Below are 22,130 nucleotides of genomic sequence, written 5' to 3'. Positions count from 1 at the left end.
TGGACATTTTTTCATCAAACCAGACTCCCAAATTTCTAGCACAGGCGACAGACCTTATGTCATTATCACCTACGTGTAAACAGCCGTCGCAAGCTAACTTATTTAGCTGATACTGAGTTCCAATTAATAACATCTCGGTTTTGTCATCATTTAGTAGAAGTCTATCACTAATCATCCAACTTCGAATATCTGCAATACAACTTTCCATGGCCCTCATTGCAACATCTTGACTGACTTGGCTATCCGGTTTAAAGCATAAATAAAGTTGAGTGTCGTCTGCAAAGCAATGGACGCATGGTAGGTGTTTTTCTATAACGTCAAACAACTGAGATGAGTAGATAATGAATAGAAGAGGTCCTAAACAAGAGCCCTGAGGTACCCCGCAGTCCAAGTTGAAGCATTTAGAAAGTGTACCACTGATGGATATCTGCTGACTTCTGTTGGACAGATATGATTTGAACCAGTTCAGGACTGTTCCCTGTAAGCCGACTTTGTTTTGCAACCGATTGATGAGTATCTCGTGATTAACAGTGTCAAACGCTGCACTAAGATCTAACAATACAAGGAGCGTGACACATTTTGAGTTCATACCAAGCATGATGTCATTCATAACCTTCAACAAAGCAGTTTCAGTACTATGGCCTGCACGATATGATGACTGTAAAACTGGGTAGATGTGGTTCTGAAGCATGTGTCCATGAGTCTGATTGTATACAGCCCTTTCTGTTAACTTAGAAACATACTGAAGATTACTAATGGGTCTGTAATTCTTGTACAACAAGTCAAGGCCAGCCTTTTTTAAGATTGGATTCACCAGTGCACACTTCCATCCGTCAGCAAATTGACCAGTCATAATAGATGTATTGATGATTTTTGTTAGGACCGGAAGTAAAACATCCAAACAGTTTACAACAAGAGGCGTTGGGATTAGATCAAGCATGCACGTTTTCTTCGCAGAACTGAGAACTAGACCACGTACATTACATTCTGTTAGTTGCGAAAATGTTTCCATGGTAACAGCAGCAGTCATACTAGGGTTAGTAAGAGAATCAGAGTCGTTGCTAGGTAAGACTTCCGTCATTTTATCCAACTTTGAGTGAATATCACAGATCTTTTTAACAAAAAAGTCACCCATCTCATTTGCCAGTTGCAGCTTATCTTTGAGAGGCGGAAACAAAACTTCATTCTCCTGCTTCAACAATTTTCTAGTGGCATTGAAGAGATCTCGTTGATTTTAGCTGTTTTCATTAATGAAGTCGGTGTAAAATCTTTTCCGTGCCACATTCATAAGATAAGTAGCATAGTTCTTTTTTGCTTTGAAATAAGTTAAATCAGACGAATTCCTGGCGCCATCTGCGTTCAGCCCTCCGTCGGTCTCTCCTAGCATCCTTGATATCATCATCATACCATGGTACCAGAGGTCTGACTTTGATGGTCTTTGTCACCAGTGGTGCGTGACAATCCAGTATCTCGGATAGTGTTGTGTTGTACAGATTTACTAGATCATCAAGATTATCAGGACTGTCTTGAATAAGGACAATAAGAGCCGAAGACCGCACATCATGTGAAAACAATTCAATGTCAATACCTTTAATTTTGCGATAGGATATCTCTTTGACAGTCAACGATGGTTTCTTAATTATAAGATCACAGATCACAGTGATGTGGTCGGAGAAGAGATAATCCACGACAGGAGCGGTTGATATTAGCTCGTCCACGTCCCTTGTAATCACAAGATCCAGTGTATGGCCTGACACGTGGGTCGGTTTATCAACGTGCTGTTGTAAACCCATAGACTCCAACAACTCTAACAATCGTGCACGATCAGCGTCACCAAAAACGTCGACATGAATATTAAAGTCGCCAGTGATTAATAATGGCTCAGATGACATAATTATTGATTCCAGATATGAAGTGAATTCTTCAAAGAATTTGCCTGTTGTAATTGGATGTTCTGAAGAATATGGTGCCCGATAAATAATCATGATTCTAAGTTTACTAGATCCGCAATCCACAATCCATTCCGAGTATTCAAATGACGCTTTCTCGCCAGCATCCACTTTCTTCACATGCAGAGAGTCTCTGATTATTAGCGCTGTTCCACCACCAGTGCGGCCGACACGAGAATGATCAACCATTTTGAATCCAGGAGGTGTTGCTTCTATTCGTATCGTTTTTAAGTACTCCTTAAAAACCATATATAGACCGTATAATTTGTCAGACAGCACTATGTGTGTGCTAATTATAATACTTACAATGACATGAATTGCAATATGATCTACTCTCGGGCTAATCTTTTCGAGAATGTATGGAATGTTTATGGTCTTGGTACCAAATGGATGCCAGAAATAGAAAGATGGTGATGGTAATAGTACGATTGCTAATTTTGAGACCATTGCATTGACGTGTAAATGTAATTGTTTATGGCACGGTTCAAGGTTTGAAAACTTAAGACGACCGTGTATGGCAAATCCTTTAAATTTTTTTTTCAAACGCCTCGGGATCTGGAACTCAATATCACCATTTGTAAGGGATGCTAATGATCTTTTAACTTTTAAACGATTACTAGGTAAATATTTTAGGTTTTAATATTTTTAACTCTTTTTAGCCGCCTATTATATAATACATATTTTCATAAATAATTATATAACTTTTTTTTCTTTTATACAATTTTGCGTTCACGCACACATTTTAACGAGCGCTTGCGCTGAGCGCTTGCGCTCCTAGGTGTCGCGTGGTTAAATAAAGTATCATTGTTGTTAAACCGGCTTTCAAACCTCCATAAAATCTCAAAATTTAACCGATAATAAATGGCCTTAAAATTGGCAAACTGACGAGTTTCACCAAGCTCTTTCCATTTGTGGCTTCCATTATATTGTAGGCAAGGGAATGTGACAAAGATATACAAAGAGCGTATTATTGTGTATCATTTTATGTGTTGTCATTTTATTGCGTTTTTGATTCTAGTTGCACCGTGGTTTGAACATAAAGGCGAGAAGGAAATCGTAAAGGAGACAGGAGAGGGCGTGATACTGGAGTGTAGCGCCAAAGGATTTCCTTTGAACGTGGAATGGAAATTTAAGAGTAGCCAAACTTTTGTTTCTTGTATTGGTAAGTTTGAAGTTTGGACAGATTGCAATTGATCAGCTTTATTTCTCCCTTTTTCAAAGATCCTTGCGGTAAAAGCGAATACGCCAGAGAGAAACAGGTTTTGTCACTCGTGATCAACGCTTAATTAACAGAGGGACTTTCGGTTATTTGGCCTTTTTAATCGTTAGAAACTCTAAACAAATAAATGCACAATAAACAAAAAAGACGAAACCAAAAAAGTAACGACAAGTGGTTTACTGTGCGCACAAGCAACTGCGAGTGGCTTTACCTCAAAAGTAAACTTACATGCTTATCTATCTAACAGTTACTCCATCCATCCATCCATCCATACATCGATCCGCCAATCAATCAATCAATCAATCAATCAATCAATCAGTCAGTCAGTCAACAAAAAACTGATAGCTATTCAGAACCAGCAAGGGCAAGTATGAAAAATAAAATTTACGGTATCAAGGTTCCAGTCACAGGGAACGTCATTTTATAGCATAAAGGTTATATATTTTACACCCTAGTGCTTATTATAATGACACCTTGAATACCCTCTTAACTGGTTCTACTGCAGGGTCAAACGCTTCTAATAAGCGTTACAACATCACACGCAAGGGAGTATATGACCCTTATTACCTGGCCGTCAGTGACCTGGTCACGACTGACACCGGAAGCTACTACTGCTGCCTGCCATCAAACTGCTCTGTGAGCGTCGACGAGGATCGGTGTCAGCGGTTTGTACTCACTGTCGAAGGTAAGGTTTAGTGGTGTATTAGCCCTGAGATTTTTGTTAGAACCTTTTGAGCAGAAAAAGTAGGAAATGGTCGGATGTCGTTGTTTTGACAAATACAGGTGGTCTTGGGACCATCAACCTTTATTATACTATGCATCTATCAAAAAAAAGGTATGGGTTCACAAATCTTCGATTGATTTGCTGTTTGTTGTATTCGTGAAAAACGTAAGGTCCAGTCAATTTCCCGTAACCCTTGATAAAATTCTAACCTTTTTCACAAGGATTGTTCTTTACATATTTTCGAGTACCTTTTGATGCACCTGTGTGTTGTATGAGACTTAAATAAACTTGCATAAAAAGTACAGAACAGGAATGACTAAATTTTTCTTCTTATTCAATAGATCCTGAAGACCAGAAAGATGGTACGATGGCTTTGACATCTCATGATGTTCTGGTGTTGTTGTCTTTATTCCTGGCGTCGTTTCTGCTGTTGTAGAATGACAAGTGGACAAGCTCAGCAGAAGAACGGAAAAAGACTCTTGCTCTCCCCTCTTAAGGGAGGGGGGAAATGATTTAATGTAGAGTGATGTGCGACTTGATAAACATTTTTTTTTAATTTTTGACTTCTTTTGGACATACATTCGATTTCTTGCAGGCGAAAATTAAGCTTGTTAAGGCTTTTATAGGCACACTAAACGCATATTGTGTGTGTAGTCGACCCTACCACGGGACCTTGTTCAATCAAAACATTGATCGTGCAAGCACGGAATGGATAGCAGAAAAGTAAGAAGAGAGTTGTTTAACATTGTGATCGACGTCTAATTGTAAATGTTAATGGAGTTTTAAAATATAGAAACATTAAGAAGATTTGTTTAGAAAGACGTTGCTGGATGGCAAACGTTCCCATTTTATTCATTCAAATTCTGTAACTTTTTCAAACTTTTAAACAGTCATAAAATCTCAAGTTTAACATCGAAGGTCTCAAAATTGGCAACCTTACCAACATCATCATGCTCTTCCAATTTTTGGCTTCCATTTTGTACCACGACGAGCTCTATTAGTGCCAAGGACATATGACATATGGTTCTCACAGGGCCTTCAGAAATTAAGAAAACCGACAGAAATATGTCAAAAGGATGTCAAAACTTAACGAGAAACACAACTGATAAATTGAACAAATTCTTCCAAAAGGAAACTTCTCTTGCTGCATAATTATGCTACTAATAAAGCACATAGCTGTAGACTATATATTGTAAGAAAGTTTGTTTGAGCTCTTGCAATTGACTATTTTCGATTCATTCTCGTTTGGCCAGGGCTGTTGGACATCGTGGGATATTGCAGCAGTTCTATAAATTTATAAGTCTAGACTGAGACGGTATTCCAAAGACATCTCGGAGAAATTTTAAAGAAAACAAGTGTCATATAAATGTTATGCTGACGTAATCTTTAAACGTGAGGCTTGGTCCGAGGTTTGTATTTCGCAAGATGTCGTCTAACAGTGGCGGTGAACTGTGCATGTAAATTTTATGACACTCGTTTTTAAGGGAAATTACCATTTATTATAATTATAGTACTGCGTTTTGTTTTGAGATCTATGCAGGAACTTAATAATAGTTTGCAGTCAATATTTGACGTTGTAATTCAATTTTTTATGGGTTTTTTTTTTATAGATTATCACTTGTATTATCTGAACTACGTTATAAAAAGCTTAGAAGTTTCTTTGATTCTAAGCTGGTCAAGTTTGCTTTTTGTGGCTTATACACTGAAAAGATTTTGTACAGCAAAAAAAAAACAACGGTTATAAAAACAACAGCTTCAGTTCGTTTCATAATTAGTACTGTATTAGATCGTCTTTGCTATGTTAACCTAATAAAAGTTATAGTTATTAATGATCGCTAATCATTGCATCTTATGTCGGAGTGTTTACATATACCGCTTCTGTTCATATATGATAGAACAAATGATGGAAATGATAAGTGTCGGTGAATTAATGAATTCGAACAAAACAATGTACAAAGTAAGGACCGAGATACTTCCTCAAAACTTGGGTGTCGTTGTGCCTTCTAAAACCCATACCATATTTCACACCTGACCCAAAAAATCAATGTCCTTTTCAGATCGACCAAACCCTACCTCAGCACTGTTTCGGTTTGCATAAGCATTCGAGAAGTCTTCAAATTCCCGATTTTAATTAAAATGAAAAAAATACTTCAAAGAATTATTCCTACTGTTGACCAGCTTGCAAAACCATACTCCATGTCAGGCAAAAACGGTCAAAAGCAATACCCTAGTTCACACCAAAACGCCCCAAAAATATACCATTAGGCGACCGCACATACTTAACAATAATTCCATGAGCGCCCGTTGGATATGAGATGGTAAAATTAATAGCCAGCGAGGCGCGTAGCGTCGAGTTGGCCATATCTATCTAATTGTTTTATTAAAAACACCCAAAGAATTGCAAAATTTGAGCTCGACGGCTGTTCTCACTGACGCGTACACCTTCCATTTTTCTGTTTCTGTGGCCCATGTTATAGGAGTTCATATATCATGGCATGTAATCCAATCAAAATATACCGTAGCTAGTTTTTAATAACAATATAGCTTACATAGGAGAGTGTCGCACTCCCCAACCGGGAAACAATAATGTATGTCTGAAAATGTATCAGTCATTTGTGCGTGTCGTCATATTCTCGGACGTATTTCAGTCAAGAGGGTCAATATAGCGCTAATGCGTGTAGCAACTTCGGGTCCTTGAATAAAAACAATTAACCATTATTGGACGTCGGGTTGAGGAAATATCCCGATTGTTTGTCAGTGAAGAGCAGATCAATTATTGATGTGCAGATTACAATAGTTTGCAACAACAGATTACAATAGTTTGCAACAACAGATTACAATAGTTTGCAACAACGGGGTTAGATAATTGTCCTATCATTCGATCACTGAGCTTGTTTATGGTCTAATGGAAGTTTCAACTTACTTGACGAAAACTCTGAAAAACTAGCTGCCTTTAAACAAGTGGACACAACTACGCATGTGCAAAATATTATTTGTAGAAATATCACTGTCAGGCTGTTATGCGCATGAGCAGACCATTATTTGTGGGCACTTATTTGCAGATCACGTGGTGGACTCTTGGTCAATGAAAAGGAAGAAAAAAATGCATCGAATGATGATATTTGCTGTCCGCGACACACTTCACTGAAGCTGCCATACCCGGGTGGAAGGTTTGTAAAGGCGTGCTATTTAAGCTATTCTAGGCCGGTAATTCGCTTAACCGGGTCACCGTCCCCTCATGTTTAAAGATCGAGATTGGTAACTTGATAGTAAGAATGGTCTTCCACTGATCGCAATTTTATTTTGCCATACGTAATCGAAAATGACGTCAATGGTCGCCAACAGGAGGTATCGCTTTTTGAACATTTTACATGTTTAATTCAAAAATATGCTTCACCAACCGAATGCATAAGAAGGAGTGTGTTATTGACGCAAACTTCTGACTCTCCTCGCGTCAGGAATCCATCATGACAAAAGTTTTCTTCTGTTATGTTTTCTTCTTGCTGCTTTCTGTGATAACCGAGGCCAACTCAGGTAAGATTGTCTTTAGTGGCTTGATAACAAGTCAAACATATGTTTAAAGACGCGCGTCGGTGTGCGACAAATGCAGACTGCAGATCCGTACAGATCAGTACGCGCGAGTTAGCCTCAATAACGCCTCTGTAGCCTGAATGACGCTCCGGTCTGCGGCCTGTTTATGGTTAGCTCTAAATAATACTCTCTTATCCTCATCGAGCGAATGAGGACGCTTGAGGCCGGGAGCTCCAAATAACGGTAATGGCATAATACACTAAAATGCCTTGAACATCTGCATTATTGTACACCGCCGACAACCTGGAACGCTTAAATTAGAGACTGAATCTCCAACACTCAATAACTTTCACAGATTTTCGATAGCTATTTTTGACGAAAAACCTTATTCATTGATATTCAAACATCTTAAAAGTATTCCGTCTTTGTTTGGAAATTTCAAGCTGCTCAAAAAGTTGTTTTGCAGGGGTTTTGTACGTAGCTTATAAACAGAAGATAGTGGAGCTAGTGAAGCGTATAAAGAGACCAAAACTTAATTTAGCTGTTATACTGTAGACCCCCGAAAACTCGAACTCGGATAACTCGAACAACCCCGCAAATTCGAACTAAATTTCGTTTCCCTTGATCAAATTTTGGATCAAATTTACCCCGATTACTCGAATTCTGGTTTTTGCAACTCATCACGGATGCGCATGCCCATTGAAATATTCCATTAGCTCTTCTTGTCGTGTATTTGGATTTAAACACTAAAACACTAAAACGAACACTACGGCAATTTGATTTTAATTGCCAAACGAACAGATCACGTAAAATTGCTTTTCCCTTCAGGTCATTTTCTATATAATTTTACCCGCGATAACCTGGACAATTTCTGTTAATGCATGACAAGTGTTCTGTAGTTTAAAATATCGAATTTATTTTGAAGCAGCCATAAGCAATCTTTGTCCTTTTTTATTACAGAAAACGTAATCACTTCAGTTCAGGTATCGCTGATTTAGGGTTCATTTAACTACACTCCTTCAAAATGTCAATAAATCTCTTCTGTCCCTTGAAGTGCAGTCAGGTGTGCAAAGTACTGATTTATACAGTAATTTTGAAATGTCTTGTGTCATTTTCACTTGACTTCTCTATACTGTAACTAAATTTTATAAAAATGTACACTGTATGAATAGAAAAACAGTAGACACCTTTTTTCCTTGTTTATGGTCATTTAATCTCAACTCCTGATAACTTGAACCTTTTTCAATTTCCCGTGAAGGTTTAAGTTATGGTGATTCAACTGAACATGTAATAAGCGCATCTTCTTCTTCTTCTTCTTCTTCTTTCAGTGAAGTCCCTTTTTGGAATTGTGGAGCCCTTTCCAGAAAACATCTATCCACTTGAGTTCACTTCCGCAGAGGTAACTTGTGTTGCTTTTGATTTAAATGGAATAAAAACTCCAGAGAAAATCCTGTTTGAGAGAAGAGATGAGTTTAATAACTTCAAACCACTCAACTCAACTATAAATCCCAACTTGCACTTTGAAATTAAAGCCGAACCGAAATACAAGGTGAGCACATAATATTATACTTATTTAGTTTATTGTACATGTACGCCACAATGCAGGGCTCGAGACTAACTTTTTTCTAGCTAGCCAATTGGCTAGTGACATCTTTGATTTTACTAGCCAAAACCAATTTTCTACTAGCCAGAATTCTCAAGCTAAGTTAGGTTTAGGCAGAGGCACTTTGCCATCTTCACTGCATGGCTCTGTTATCATTATCTTTAGGGTTGATTTTTTGGTAATTCAATAGCTTGTCCACAGTGGTTGATAATTGTATACGTGAGGACAGTGTACTTGTGAGTTCTGCTCTCTCTCTCTCTTTGGTTTTCTTCCAATCATTCCTGAAATTTTAACTTGCCATTTTGGCTAGCGAAACCCCAGAACCTACAGCCAAAACTGCACTTCTACTAGCCTGTGACTAGTTGGCTACCGTTAGTCTCGAGCCTTTGACAGTACGTCTTCCACTCAAAGAGTAATACCTTATTACATGAAATTTTCGCGTCACGTTAATTTCGCGAGTTTCGCGATTCCAAAAAAATCGCGAAATTAACGTGACGCGAACAATAAGTGTCGCGAACATAACATGACGCGAAAAATAAGTGACTCGCATTATGTCAATACTCAAGAAAGACTAAGTTGAGTACCGTTGAAGGAAGGAATTTTCAATGTAAATGTTTGTTGTCGTCAATTGACTCATGAACAATAACTCACGAACAAGCAAGACCTACTTGTAGACATTGACATTGTGAGTCCCGTCCTTGCGTTTTTGTTAATTTTGACGTTGTTGTTCCTTTGATGAAGTCGTTTTATTAAATTCAAGGGCATGTTAAATAATACTGCCAAGGAATTGTTAATTGCGTCTTACTTAAAAAAGCGAAATTAAAGTGATTCAAAATACAAAATTTTCGTAAAATCGCGAAATTTAACGTGTCGCGAAAATTTCATGTAATAAGGTATTGGAAACTTGTCGCAAGAAAACCCATATAATTGGGTGCTTACATAGCCACAAAAACCGGAATTTACAAGATGTATGTTTGGAATGCAAATGGTTACTACCGTAATGATTCGATTTAGCGCCCTCCTTCCAATAAGCGCCCAATTACGGTAGGTTAATTTTCTGGAAGTTCCAGCTGGAACTAGTGGACAATCTCCAAAGGTTGTCTTGCGATTCCAATTGCACGGTTTTACAGCTCCAGTCTCCTATTAACAGAAAACAACACGAAAAAGAACTGAATTATAAATGATAGGTTCCGTCTCTCCTGGTCTGGTTCTTTCTGACAAAATGGTGCGTGACAAGTGACATAACACTGTATAACATCAAAATGTCCATACGCATTTAGCTAGCACTTCAAGTACCACTCGCGTGACCCTGACAGCTAAGGCCGATTACTAAATAAAGCGATGATGACACATTGTTTTCGACTTAAAGGGTAAAGGTTGCACAGACTCTTTCCAGGGGAACTAATCGATGATCATGATACCTTGGCATTGAACAAAGTCTCTTTAGTCAGCGAACCAATCACATGCGCCCTTGTTTGATAAGCATTGACAGGACTTGCCTTAAGTTGGATTCGCTCTCCTACATAAACGAGCTTGTTGCATTGCCAAGGGAAAAGTATTGTCCCATTTTGCGCGTCGTTGTCGGGCAAAAGAGCGTCTGTTTGAATTCACCGCTAAGCAAAATGGTGGTTTTCTCTGCTCGTGAAATCATTTTATTGGCCTTATTTTTAGCATTTGGAGTTGCTAAAGGTAAGTTAAACTATTTTTCTTGTAATACATACGCCTATTTTTCGCTCCATGTTTTCGTCGAGTATTTTTCTAGGTGCAATTTGCAACGGCAACACGAAAAGACTCGTTTTCGTCGCATAATTAAACAGTCAAAGTATTAGTTATTTTGTAATGGAGGCATTTCGTTTTGAATTTTCCATCTGTTATTATGACAACAATGGAATTTTACCAGAAGGAAACAATGCATTTTATTTTTCCGATGATTTCAAGCTATATTTCACCGAGACGCAATTTAAGTATCTGTTTGGCATTAATTCGCTGGGAAATGATGGAACAATTCATCATTTGGTTTTGCAGTTGCGACGAAAATGAACAAAAACCATTTATCCGTTTATTTCTCTACTTTCCCTCTTTCTTGGATTTCAAAAAGACTCCAACTTACATTGATATTTTTTATTCCACTTTCCTACCCTACCTTGGTCATAGTCCATTGTTTTGCCTCCGGGATTTCTGTTATTCACTGAGCCCAGTTTACATTTTTTCTTTTCATTCAACCTGATTAATTTACCTTACAGTCTGCCATGGTGTTTTGTGATTTTGAATTATGTTTGTTTGTTTCGCTGTAAAATCTGGTACTTTTATTTTACGAGAATGCAACATTTGAAGCGCTTGTTTTATAAATTGCTCAATAAGCTAGTTCTTAAACATTGCGTTGTGCGAATGAACACAGTCTATACATAAAGAAAATCGTCATCTCGAAATGTTGTCTTGCCGGGTCACGAAATTCTCAGAACTACATTGAGATAAATGTATTGGATTTAGGATGGAGAATATATATTCCGAGCTTGACATCACTAAAAAATTTTGTTTCCTACTTGTCTTTGTGGAAAGAATCCGTCAAGTACGCGTTTCGACTCTTTCCGGCGTTTCACTAAGTTGGACTCTGGCCAGTACATCGAAATTGAAAGCGCACCAAATAGGGGACTGGTCAATAAGTATCAGGGGGGGTGGGCCGGAGTAATTGGAAAAGTGGTGGCTCGAAAATTTGTGACCCACCCCTTCCGTCTGGCTCAAAACTGACTAACCCACCCCTGACAGGGGGTTGAAAATTACATGACCCACCCCCTTTGCTAAAAAAAAAATCAAGGACCTATCATTTCTTTATCATCTGTTAGGGGTTGGAGATTTTTTATTTGAATTTAGCTTTTAAAGTGAAATTCCCTACATAGACATTTTCCCTGATGGACACTGCTATTCCATGTACGTCTTTTTCCATTTCTTTACACACCAAAGAAGGATAAATTTATCACTTCTCATACTAGCCTTTTGTAAGTTTTCCACCTATTTGTGTGTAAAGTCCATGGGGAAATTTAGACACAAACATATGCAAAAAACTGAATCAGTATGATATTAATTCATAATCAATTATTGAAGAGTTCATATTTTTATACAGAAATTAATAACATAAAATACAACCACTGTCCATTATTCATATTTGCAAATTGTTTTAGAAAAGAGTTTACTGGTATTAAAAGGCCTAAAGCCCAGCGTGAAACTATGCAGGTTGAAGAGAGTCAGGTAAAACTGATGATATGATTACAAGCCATCTAGGGGGGTCAGGGGGCATGCTCCCCCGGGAAATTTTATATTTGGGTCTTTTGAAATCGCTAGAAATTCATTTAAAACTGCTTACATAGAGAAATTTATCAATTTTATATACTGATGAATACAACATTTCTTGGAACTATAACAGTTAAAAGTTAGCGAATAAATAAGATGACCCACCCCCTACGTGAAGATCAAAATTACATAACCCACCCCTTTTCGGGGGCTCAAAAACTGATGACCCACCCCCTTTCTGCTCCGGCCCACCCCCCCCCCCCCCCCTGTTCTTATTGCCAGTCCCTTAAGTCATGATATAATCTTTTTGGTATTTGCAGCTGTATGAATTTCAAATGATGTTGACGAGACCCAATGATAAATTTCCGTACTTGACACGCTTCTTCTTGCCTCAAAGTAAATGTCTCTTTGACGCTATTGTTGAAAACAAAGAGCGTTTTAAACAGATTAAAATACGACGCGACAACGAGACAACAGTCTATTACACAAATTGCGCTGACACGCGAGTTCGCGTCTGCGTGACGCGCAAACCCGTGAGTTTCGTGCCTTTTCCCTTTGGCTTGAGTTTCCTTTTGTTTATTGTTTTAGTGTCAATAATATCATCGGTAAGGGCAAGACCTGACAAGACAATAATTTCCCCTCCAGGATTTTCGTTTCTCACAAAAAATGCTTAGCAAAACGAAATTATTCAGAGAAAAGGTATAAACCTACTTAATAAGAGCTTTGAGGGAGGAGGGAATAAAATTTCACAGGTCTTTTAGATCCAGCGATTTTTTTTTAAACGGGGGAAGGCCTGACAAGACAATAAATTCACCTCCAGTTTTTTCGTTTCTCGCCAAAAATGTTGAGCGAAAATTAAATTATTCAGGGGAAAGATTTGCTCTTGAGCGAGGAGGAAATAAAATCTCACAGGTCTTTTTGATCCAGCGATTGTTTTTTTGAACGGGGAAGACCCGACAAGACAATAATTTCGCCGCCAGGTTTTTTGATGTCATTAAAAATGCTTAGCAAAACGAAATTATTCAGGGGAAGCTAAGCAAGACGAAACTCTTCTGGGGAAAGGCATGCTTATTTAAAAGCGCTTGAGCGAAGAGGGAATAAAATTTCACAAGCCTTTTTCATCCAGCAATTCTTTTTTGAACGAGGGTCAGAGTCTTGGTTCTTGGTTGTTTATTTTAACCTTGTTAAAACATATCCAAGCAGATTACTTATGTTGATGCAGTTGACCCAAGTGGTCAAAATCCAGTCACGAAAGCATACTCGAGGTTTATTTTTATCAGCGTGATGGCGTAATGTTTTGAATGATTTCCCCGAACTTGAACTAGCTCAGACTTGATGGCCATAAGCCATAATTGACCATAATTATACGATGATATAAAGGAACAATTGTCTTTAGAACCGGAAATCATTAGTTGAATTTTTCCTCCAGAAGTGTCCACATGCTCGGACATGAATCAGTTAAAGCGAGGGCGCACGAGTGACGTCACGACTCAGACAAGACTCAGACAAACAAACCGAAATTGCGAACGATTTTCCTAAAACACTTTCTAAGACAGCCGGTGTTCCTAAAACACTTTCATAAACGAAAACTTCGCCTAAATTCCTTCTATTTCTCTCAGAACACGCGGGTGTTTTCTGAGCTGAGCCTTGTGGGGGTTATATTTATTTGCATTCTATTTTTAGACCTCGTGCGCTTCGCTATTGGAACATCTATACCGTATGTTTAAGATCAAAGTTTCTGGTGCATAAAACTGATGAAAGAAATTTGTACCAAGAATTACCCCTCAACCATACAAAAAGGATGTAAATATTGCAACTACTGAATGCACCGTTTAGAGCTGGTTTTCCACCCTTTGCTTTCAAACTTAGCATGATAAATATATTTTAAACGTTTCTTCCAGTTTATGTCTGTTGATTCTGAACTCTGAACGCTCGATGTAAACAATGACGTCATCGTATCGGTCAAGACATGAACCCGAAAAGGGTCTAGGGAGAGCAGACGGTCTTTGCTCGTTTTCAGACTTCTCTCTTCCATTCTCTTCTCGTCCCTCGTGCGTTTGAAGTTTTTTGAAGTCATCGGATGATAAGATGCGCGCCCGGGCTAAACAAAAACAATGAATCATAGGATCTTTGGAATCTTTAGAATCTTGGGGCAAAGTCGTTACGTCAAATCTCTCTCGTTCCTTCGGCTGTGTTCCTTCGGTTGGGACTTTTTCAGGGGAGATTTCTGTTTATAATTCTGTGCTATGGTTTTGATTTTGGCTGATCTCAAACTCCACAAAACAGTACATTGGCAGTGAATTAAAATACTTTTACAAAAGGGAAAGTAAAAGCGTAAATGGGCCTTCTAACAATTTCAGGCCTAGAGGTCGAACTCCAAACTCCGGAGTCCAACGTATACAAGTGCAAACGGAATGGTAACATTTGATCTGTTTTTTTTTTCAGCTGAATTTGAAATCGTGGAGCCATACCCAGAAATCATCTATCCAATTGAGTACACTTCAGCTCAAGTGACCTGTGTTGCGTATGATTCGTCAGGAGTCAAGGTTCCCGATACAATCCTTTTTGTGAGGCGAGACGATTTCAATAACTATGTCAATCTTACAGATGATGGCAACTTGTACTTCACGAGGAAAACAGAAGGTAGGAAAGTGCACTAAATTGTCACTAGCGGGGATATCTTGATAAGCAAGTTATAAAGTATGACCTCTTTTCATTGTCTTTTGTCTTTAGTTTCTGTAAGAAATTTACGGCGTTTAGGTCGGAATGTTGTTGCGTATGTCATTTCGATGTGTGTAAAAATCAAGGGTAAACAAGAGTTATTAGTTTTGAACTAAATTGAAAGAGTTTGCGCACGTTTCATTCGCAGAAAATGGACGGAAGCTGTTTGTTACCATGCACATTCGGAATGTCACAATGAAAGACGACAGTACTAACAAGCTGGGAAATTACGAGTGCCACGCGTATGCAGTAAATCATTATGTCCCGGCTAGGTATGGCTTCAGCGTCAATGTCGTCACAGGTAAGGCACTGATTGGCATTTTAGAAATGTAAGTCCGCGATGCGTGCATGTGTGAACTGACATGCCCGAGTTCTCTCGGAATAAACTAGTAACAAAATCATCCTTTTGGGTTATATTATCTCACTGTTGTAGTATATACTAAAACAACTTTTAACTCAAGTGGAGGAGGCTAGTGATAGATATTTACCGAGCTGCGAACTATTAAACAAATAGATTCCATTTTGCCGTGCGTCTGTTCAGTTATAGATCACAGATGTCGTCAAAATGTGGTAAGAACAAAGAAGTGGCCACGAGCCGCTGGGCGAGTGGGTCACTGATGTTCTTATTACATTTTGACGTCTTCTGTGATCTTTAACTAAACAGACCCACGGCAAAATTGAATCTATTTATCTATTTGTTTCATACAATAACACAAGTTTAGAGTACACTTTAGTGTAAGAAATGCCGCTAACGGTGAGCTTAAAGTTGTTTTCGTTTCATGATAAAGTTTTCCGTAACTACGAAGTACTGCTTTTTTTTAAAACCGATTTAATAAAAAGAATAATGGGAAATTAAAACATCAACAAAAGAACTAACCTTTATTCCATCTGGAAAATTGTTTAAATCAGTAAACTTTAAACATAGCGTTCAACTGCCACTCAACATCGGACAAAAACTTTCATACAGAATTCGATAGTTTCTCAAATCATTCACTATCTTCTTCAAGCTTGTTTAGCCCAGTTAAATATTTCGAAAGGTAAACGATACTTTCTGGAGATTTATAACTGGACTGAACTTTTTTGCTTTGTGGTGGCCCCGCGAGTTTTAAAAAACTTTGTCGACAACACCGATTTGAACTATGAACTTTGATCACGCATGCGAGTAACACCACGCAGTGACGTCATCTGTGCGTCTGTACTCTAATAGATAACAGGTATCAACCAATCAAAACGCGCGCAGTAGCACGGTTGTTGTATAATATAGATTTGACACCTGAAGAAAGGCGCTTTATGTGATTACATTTTTGGGGGTTTGAGGGATCAACGTAGTGGTGTAGTGCATGTTTTGGGATGCTAACAAGCCCAAGGTTATGGGTTCGATCCGTAGGTGGTGACATAACAAAAATGATGATAGAAAAAAAAATTGCGTCTTTACTGGCACAGCACGAAATCGGAAATTTACTCAACTTTCCGAAAGTTGCGTAAAGCTGGAGTTGGAGCTTTACGGAGCTTTAAAGACACGTAAAGATGCGTAAAGGTAAAACCGCTGTAAAGCTCTGTAAAGAAAAAACGTGCAGTGCCTTTTTATTTGTGCTAAGTAATAAAGACAATTTTTGTTGTTTTCTTTTAGTAAACGAAATTCCCAAAGTGGTCGTTTCTGAAGTTAAGCTCCTGGAACACGATATGGACGCTTCAATCCTTTGCAACATGACGGAACGAGGAAGTCAAGACACACGACTGGTAAAGGTTTCATGGTTTAAAGACGGCGTAGTGAACCGCACCGTGTTAATCCCTAACTCGCCAAATTCCAATAACCCGCTTGGTCCGTTTGTTCTCGAAGATGTCGGCGTCAAAGATGGAGGCGAATATACTTGTCTTCTGGAAGTGCTCTTGCAAAACAAACGGCCGTACAACGTTACAGACAGCACTGTGATTAGCAGTAAGTGTGTGCTACTAATAATAATACAGCTTTTGCTTCAATTTACTTTGTTTCGTACGCGGTCCATATAAACTGAAGGCGATACACACAAATTTAACTAATTATAATTGGTTTTTCTTAATCAGAAACGGCGGCATTTTTTGTCCGGACAGCTAGCACGCTGATTTATCCCCTTTGTTATGTTAGAAAAGGCAGCCAAAATGTTAATAACATGCCAGTTTGCTGAGTTTAACTAGAAATAAAGTTTTTTAACTAGAGAAATGACAAAGAGTAGGAGTAAGGCAAGGTTAAGTCGGTCTACAAGCCCAGTAGCACATCAGGCCGGAGCTTATTCCGGTTTTCGTAGCATTAAGCCACTAGGAGTATCCCCCCGTGGATGGGTTGCTAGTCCATCGCAGGGTTTCTCCCCCCCCCCCCCCCCCCCCCCAGCATAATAAATAGACTCCACAAAACGTTCCATATTAACCTACCAAAATTCTGAATTTAAGATTTTGAGAGGCCAAAATCCAAAATCTTGAAGTTCACGAGTTGGTCTTGAATTTAAGAGTTTGGCCTTTGATTATACCTCTATAAAAATAACTCTGAGAATAGCAATGTAGAAATGCTAACCTCATTCATTTTTGTTGTTGTTCACTTGTGAATTTTTATTACGTTTTGTTTTTAGTTGCACCGTGGTTTGAACATGAAGGCGAGAAGGAAATCGTAAAGGAGATAGGAGAGGGCGCAAAACTTGAGTGCAGCGCCAAAGGATTTCCTTTGAACGTGGAATGGAAATTTAAAAACGAGAGTGACGAAGTGGTAAAATCCTGTATTAGTAAGTTTGAAGTTTGGAGAGATTAACTCAGTTTCACTAACATCGAGTCCAGTTCTGGGATCAAGAGAAGTGTTCCTCTAACTTCAGTGTCCAAGAGTCCTTGAGAAAAAATAGAAAACTAGAAATACTTAAGGTTTTGTCATCAAGATGTACTTTGTTTGAGAAAGCAGCTTTGTGGTCTGGCCTTCATTGATCGTTTGCAAATCTTTCAACGTCCAAGCATCAGTCCGTCTGTCTGTCGGTCGGTCGGTCGGTCGGTGGGTCGGTTGGTTGGTGGGTCGGTCAGTCGTCGGTTTTTCGGTCATTCGTTCGCTCGGGTCGGTCAGTCAGTCAACCAATGAAGTATTCGAAACCGGTATAAACAAGTTTTGATCCACTAATTATCGCGTTTGATTGTATTGCAGGTTCTTCAACGAATAAGCGTTACAATATCACACGCAAGGGAGTATATGACCCTTATTACCTGGCCGTCAGTGACCTGGTCACGACTGACACCGGAAGCTACTACTGCTGCCTGCCATCAAACTGCTCTGAGAGCGTCGACGAGGATCGGTGTCAGCGGTTTGTCCTCACTGTCGGAGGTAAGGCTAGGGTATAGACTAGTCCTGAGATTGGGTTTTTGCTATCATTTGAATAGAAGAATGGAGAAAGAGATAGAAGCAATGTAGAGAAAGAGATAGAAGCAATGTAGAAATAGATAGAAGCAATGTAGAAATGCTAACTTCATTCATTTTTGTTGTTGTTCATTTGTGAATTTGTATTACGTTTTGTTTTTAGTTGCACCGTGGTTTGAACATGAAGGCGAGAAAGAAATCGTAAAGGAGATAGGAGAGGGCGCAAAACTTGAGTGCAGCGCCAAAGGATTTCCTTTGAACGTGGAATGGAAATTTAAAAACGAGAGTGACGAAGTGGTCAAATCCTGTATTGGTAAGTTTGAAGTTTGGAGAGATTAACTCAGTTTCACTAACATCGAGTCCAGTTCTGGGATCAAGAGAAGTGTTCCTCTAACTTCAGTGTCCAAGAGTCCTTGAGAGAAAAAGAAAACTAGAAATACTTAAGGTTTTGTCATCAAGATGAACGTTGTTTGAGAAAGCAGCTTTGTGGTCTGGCCTTCATTGATCGTTTGTAACTCTTTCAACGTCCAAGCATCAGTCAGTCTGTCGGTCGGTCGGTCGGTCGGTCGGTCGGTCGGTCAATCGGTCGGTCGTTCGTTCGCTCGGTCGTTCTGTCGGTCAGTCAACCAATAAAGTATTCGAAACCGGTATAAACAAGTAATGATCCACTGAATATCCCGTTTGATTGTATTGCAGGTTCTTCGACGAATAAGCGTTACAATGTCACACGCAAGGGAATATATGACCCTTATTACCTGGCCGTCAGTGACCTGGTCACGACTGACACTGGAAGCTACTACTGCTGCCTGCCATCAAACTGCTCTGAGAGCGTCGACGAGGATCGGTGTCAGCGGTTTGTCCTCACTGTCGAAGGTAAGGCTAGGGTATAGACTAGTCCTGAGATTGGGTTTTTGCTACCATTTGAATAGAAGAAATTGATAAAAGGTTGGATTCATCGTTGTCTTGACGAAATTGCAGTCTTGGAACAGTCTACCTTAATTATACCACACGTCTATACGAAAAGATAACTTGAGGGTATTTCAACGATTCAGAAATAACCATGCTGTGCAGCATTAGCCAAATCTGTGACTACAAGCTATAGTGAATCCTGGGAAAATGCCTTTTTAGCCACTTATCTCTTTCTCCATTTCACTTCCTGGGGAGAAGCTTTCGTTTTGGCGATTTTATCGACTTTGTATAAGTCCCTAGTCACCCACATTTCCTGGGATGAGTTCAAAAATCTTCGATTTGATTATCGCGGTTTGCAATATTTGTGAAAAATTAATGGTCCAGTCAATCTCTTGTGACCTTCAGACCCTTGACAAAAGTTTGGGCCTGTCCCATAAGGACTGTTCACTACATATTCTCGAGTGCCCTTGTTTGAAACCTGTGAGACTAAGATAAAATTGGGGAGGCGCGGTGGCCTAATGGTTAGCGCACCGGACTCCGGAGCGAACGTTCCGGGTTCGAGCCCTAACGGGATCACTGTGTTGTGTTCTTGGGCAAGACATTTTACTCTCATATTGCCTCTCTCTACCCAGGTGTATAAATGGGTACCGGCGAAATAATGCTGGGGGGTACCCTGCGATAGGCTAGCATCCCATCCAGGGGGAAGTAGAAATACTCCTAGCTGCTTAATGCTATCGAAACCGGGATAAGCTTTGGCAGTATGTGTCACTTCGCGGCCCGAAGCTTCCCTTTATAAGATAAACTTGCATAAAAACGGTACAGAACAGGAATGACTAAATGTTTCTTCTTATTCAATAGATCCTTTAGACCCGAAAGGTGGTACGATGGCTTTGGCATTGCATGGTGTTCTGGCGGTGTTGGCTACATTCCTTGCGTCGTCCCTGCTTTTGTAAAATGACAAGAGGAGAAGCACAGAAAAATAGGGAAAGGCGATTTGTTTGTTTGATGTACCCTTTTAAGAAAGGGAGGAATATGATTTAATCTTGAGTGATTTGCTACTCGATTTAAGCATTTTCATTTTCATTCATTAAGCATTTTCATTTAATTGTTGACTTCTTTTGGACATATAATAATATTCGATTTTGTGCAGGCGAAAGTCAAGCTTGTTGCGTCATTTGAAGGCATAGTAATCGTATACCGACTAACTGCGCAGGTGATGTCGTTATAAGGCCTGTGTGTTCCTTTGCAGACCCTATTACGTAGCCTTGTCAATAAAAAATAATGGTCGTTTATGTGCAAAATGGGTGCCAGAAAATTAGAAAGATAGTTATGTAATATTGGCCATTTAGAGATTAAATATAATTGTAAATGCTAATGGAGATTTAAACTTTTGAAAAAGTAGGAAGATTTGTTTGATAACAGTTGCTGGGTGGCAAGGTTTGCCATACCATGCTTAAAAATCATGTAACTTTTTTAAAATTTTGAACATTCACGATTTCAAATTGAACATCGAAGTCTCAAAATCAACAACCTTTTTTAATGTCATCACGCTTTTAGATTTCTTGCATCCATTTCGTACCACGGCCATCGTTATTACTGCCAAGAACACATAATATATGGTACTCCACAGGGCCTTCAGAAATTTGGAAAACTGACAGAAATATGTCAAAAGGTTGTCAAAAATTAACGAAAAACGCAGCTGATCATTGAACTATTTCCTCCAAAATGAAGCTTCTTTTGCTGTATAATTATGGCACTAGTAAAGCACATACCTATAGACTATATATTGTAAGATAGTTTCTTAGAATTTCAGTTAATGACATACAGGATAAACTAATACGAGAGTTTGAGCCCTTACAATTGACTAGTTTTGATTCGTTCTTGCTTGGCCAGGGCATTGGACATCCTAGGATATTTCAGCAATTCTATAAATTTGTAAGTTTAGACTTAATAAACGGTATATATATTTGCCAAATTCTCTCTGAGGAGTTTTTAAGAAAGCAAAAGTGTCAGGAATGGCATGATGATGTAATCTTTAAACATAAGGCTTGGCCGGCCGTTTGTGTTGGCCATGCAATTGAAAATGTCGTTTGCCAGTGCATTTCATGACACTTGCGTTTTTTAAAAGAGATGTACCATTCATTATCTATTACTGGTGCCTTTTGCCTTGAAAACCCTTCAAGAACTATTGCATAGTTGGTGGTCAATATTTGACGTTGTAATTTGTTTATAGATTATCCGAACAAATTGTTATAAAAAGCTTACAAGTTTCTTTGATTCTAAGCTGATCAGGTTTGCTTTTTGTGGCTTGTAATTATATTGAAGAGATTTTTTACAGCAAAGAAACAGTTATAAAAACGACAGCTTGAGTTCGGCGTTTCATAATTAGTACTGTATTGGATTGTTTTTGCTATTTTAACCTTATAAAAACGATATTTATTAATGATCGATAATCATTGCAGCTTATATCGGAGTGTTTGCATATACCGCTTTTCGATAGTTTAAGACACATTTGCTTTGATAATAAATGATGAAAATAAATAGTGTCAGCGAATTACTGATTTTTTTTTTCAATCGGTATATACTAGTTATGCAACGCTTTCGAGTGGTATACTATGGAATATCCCACGAGTCACTTGTATTTTCTCGGTATACACACGAGCCTCTAGGCGAGTGTGTATACGAAGAAAATACAAGTGACAAGTGGGATATTCCATAGTATACCACGAGAAAGTGTTGTGTAACTATTTTATACCATGCCATAGAAAATACGCTCACTAAATTTCATCGAGAATAAGATCGCAGCGCACGATGGGAAG

The 22,130-nt window shown here is 38.8% G+C and overlaps 1 protein-coding gene across 1 annotated transcript in view; it reads left to right on the top strand.

Annotated features, from left to right (window-relative positions):
- LOC144655247 (titin-like) overlaps window positions 1-21,831 on the top strand; it is a 36,002-nt gene extending 14,171 nt beyond the window's left edge. Inside the window, exons 5-12 of the mRNA XM_078515472.1 lie at window positions 8,752-8,972; window positions 15,198-15,336; window positions 16,666-16,974; window positions 17,639-17,788; window positions 18,193-18,369; window positions 18,566-18,699; window positions 19,099-19,275; window positions 20,179-21,831. Of these exons, the coding sequence (XP_078371598.1) occupies window positions 8,752-8,972; window positions 15,198-15,336; window positions 16,666-16,974; window positions 17,639-17,788; window positions 18,193-18,369; window positions 18,566-18,699; window positions 19,099-19,275; window positions 20,179-20,352 (1,481 nt within the window). The 3' untranslated portion in view covers window positions 20,353-21,831. The remainder of the gene's footprint in view (window positions 1-8,751; window positions 8,973-15,197; window positions 15,337-16,665; window positions 16,975-17,638; window positions 17,789-18,192; window positions 18,370-18,565; window positions 18,700-19,098; window positions 19,276-20,178) is intronic.
- The last annotated feature ends 299 nt before the right edge of the window (window positions 21,832-22,130 follow it).

The sequence above is a fragment of the Oculina patagonica genome, chromosome 1 (genome assembly GCF_052425735.1).
Source record: "Oculina patagonica isolate OP01 chromosome 1, crgOcupat, whole genome shotgun sequence".
Classification (NCBI taxonomy): Eukaryota; Metazoa; Cnidaria; class Anthozoa; order Scleractinia; family Oculinidae; genus Oculina; species Oculina patagonica.
This window is presented reverse-complemented; position numbering and strand designations above follow the sequence as displayed.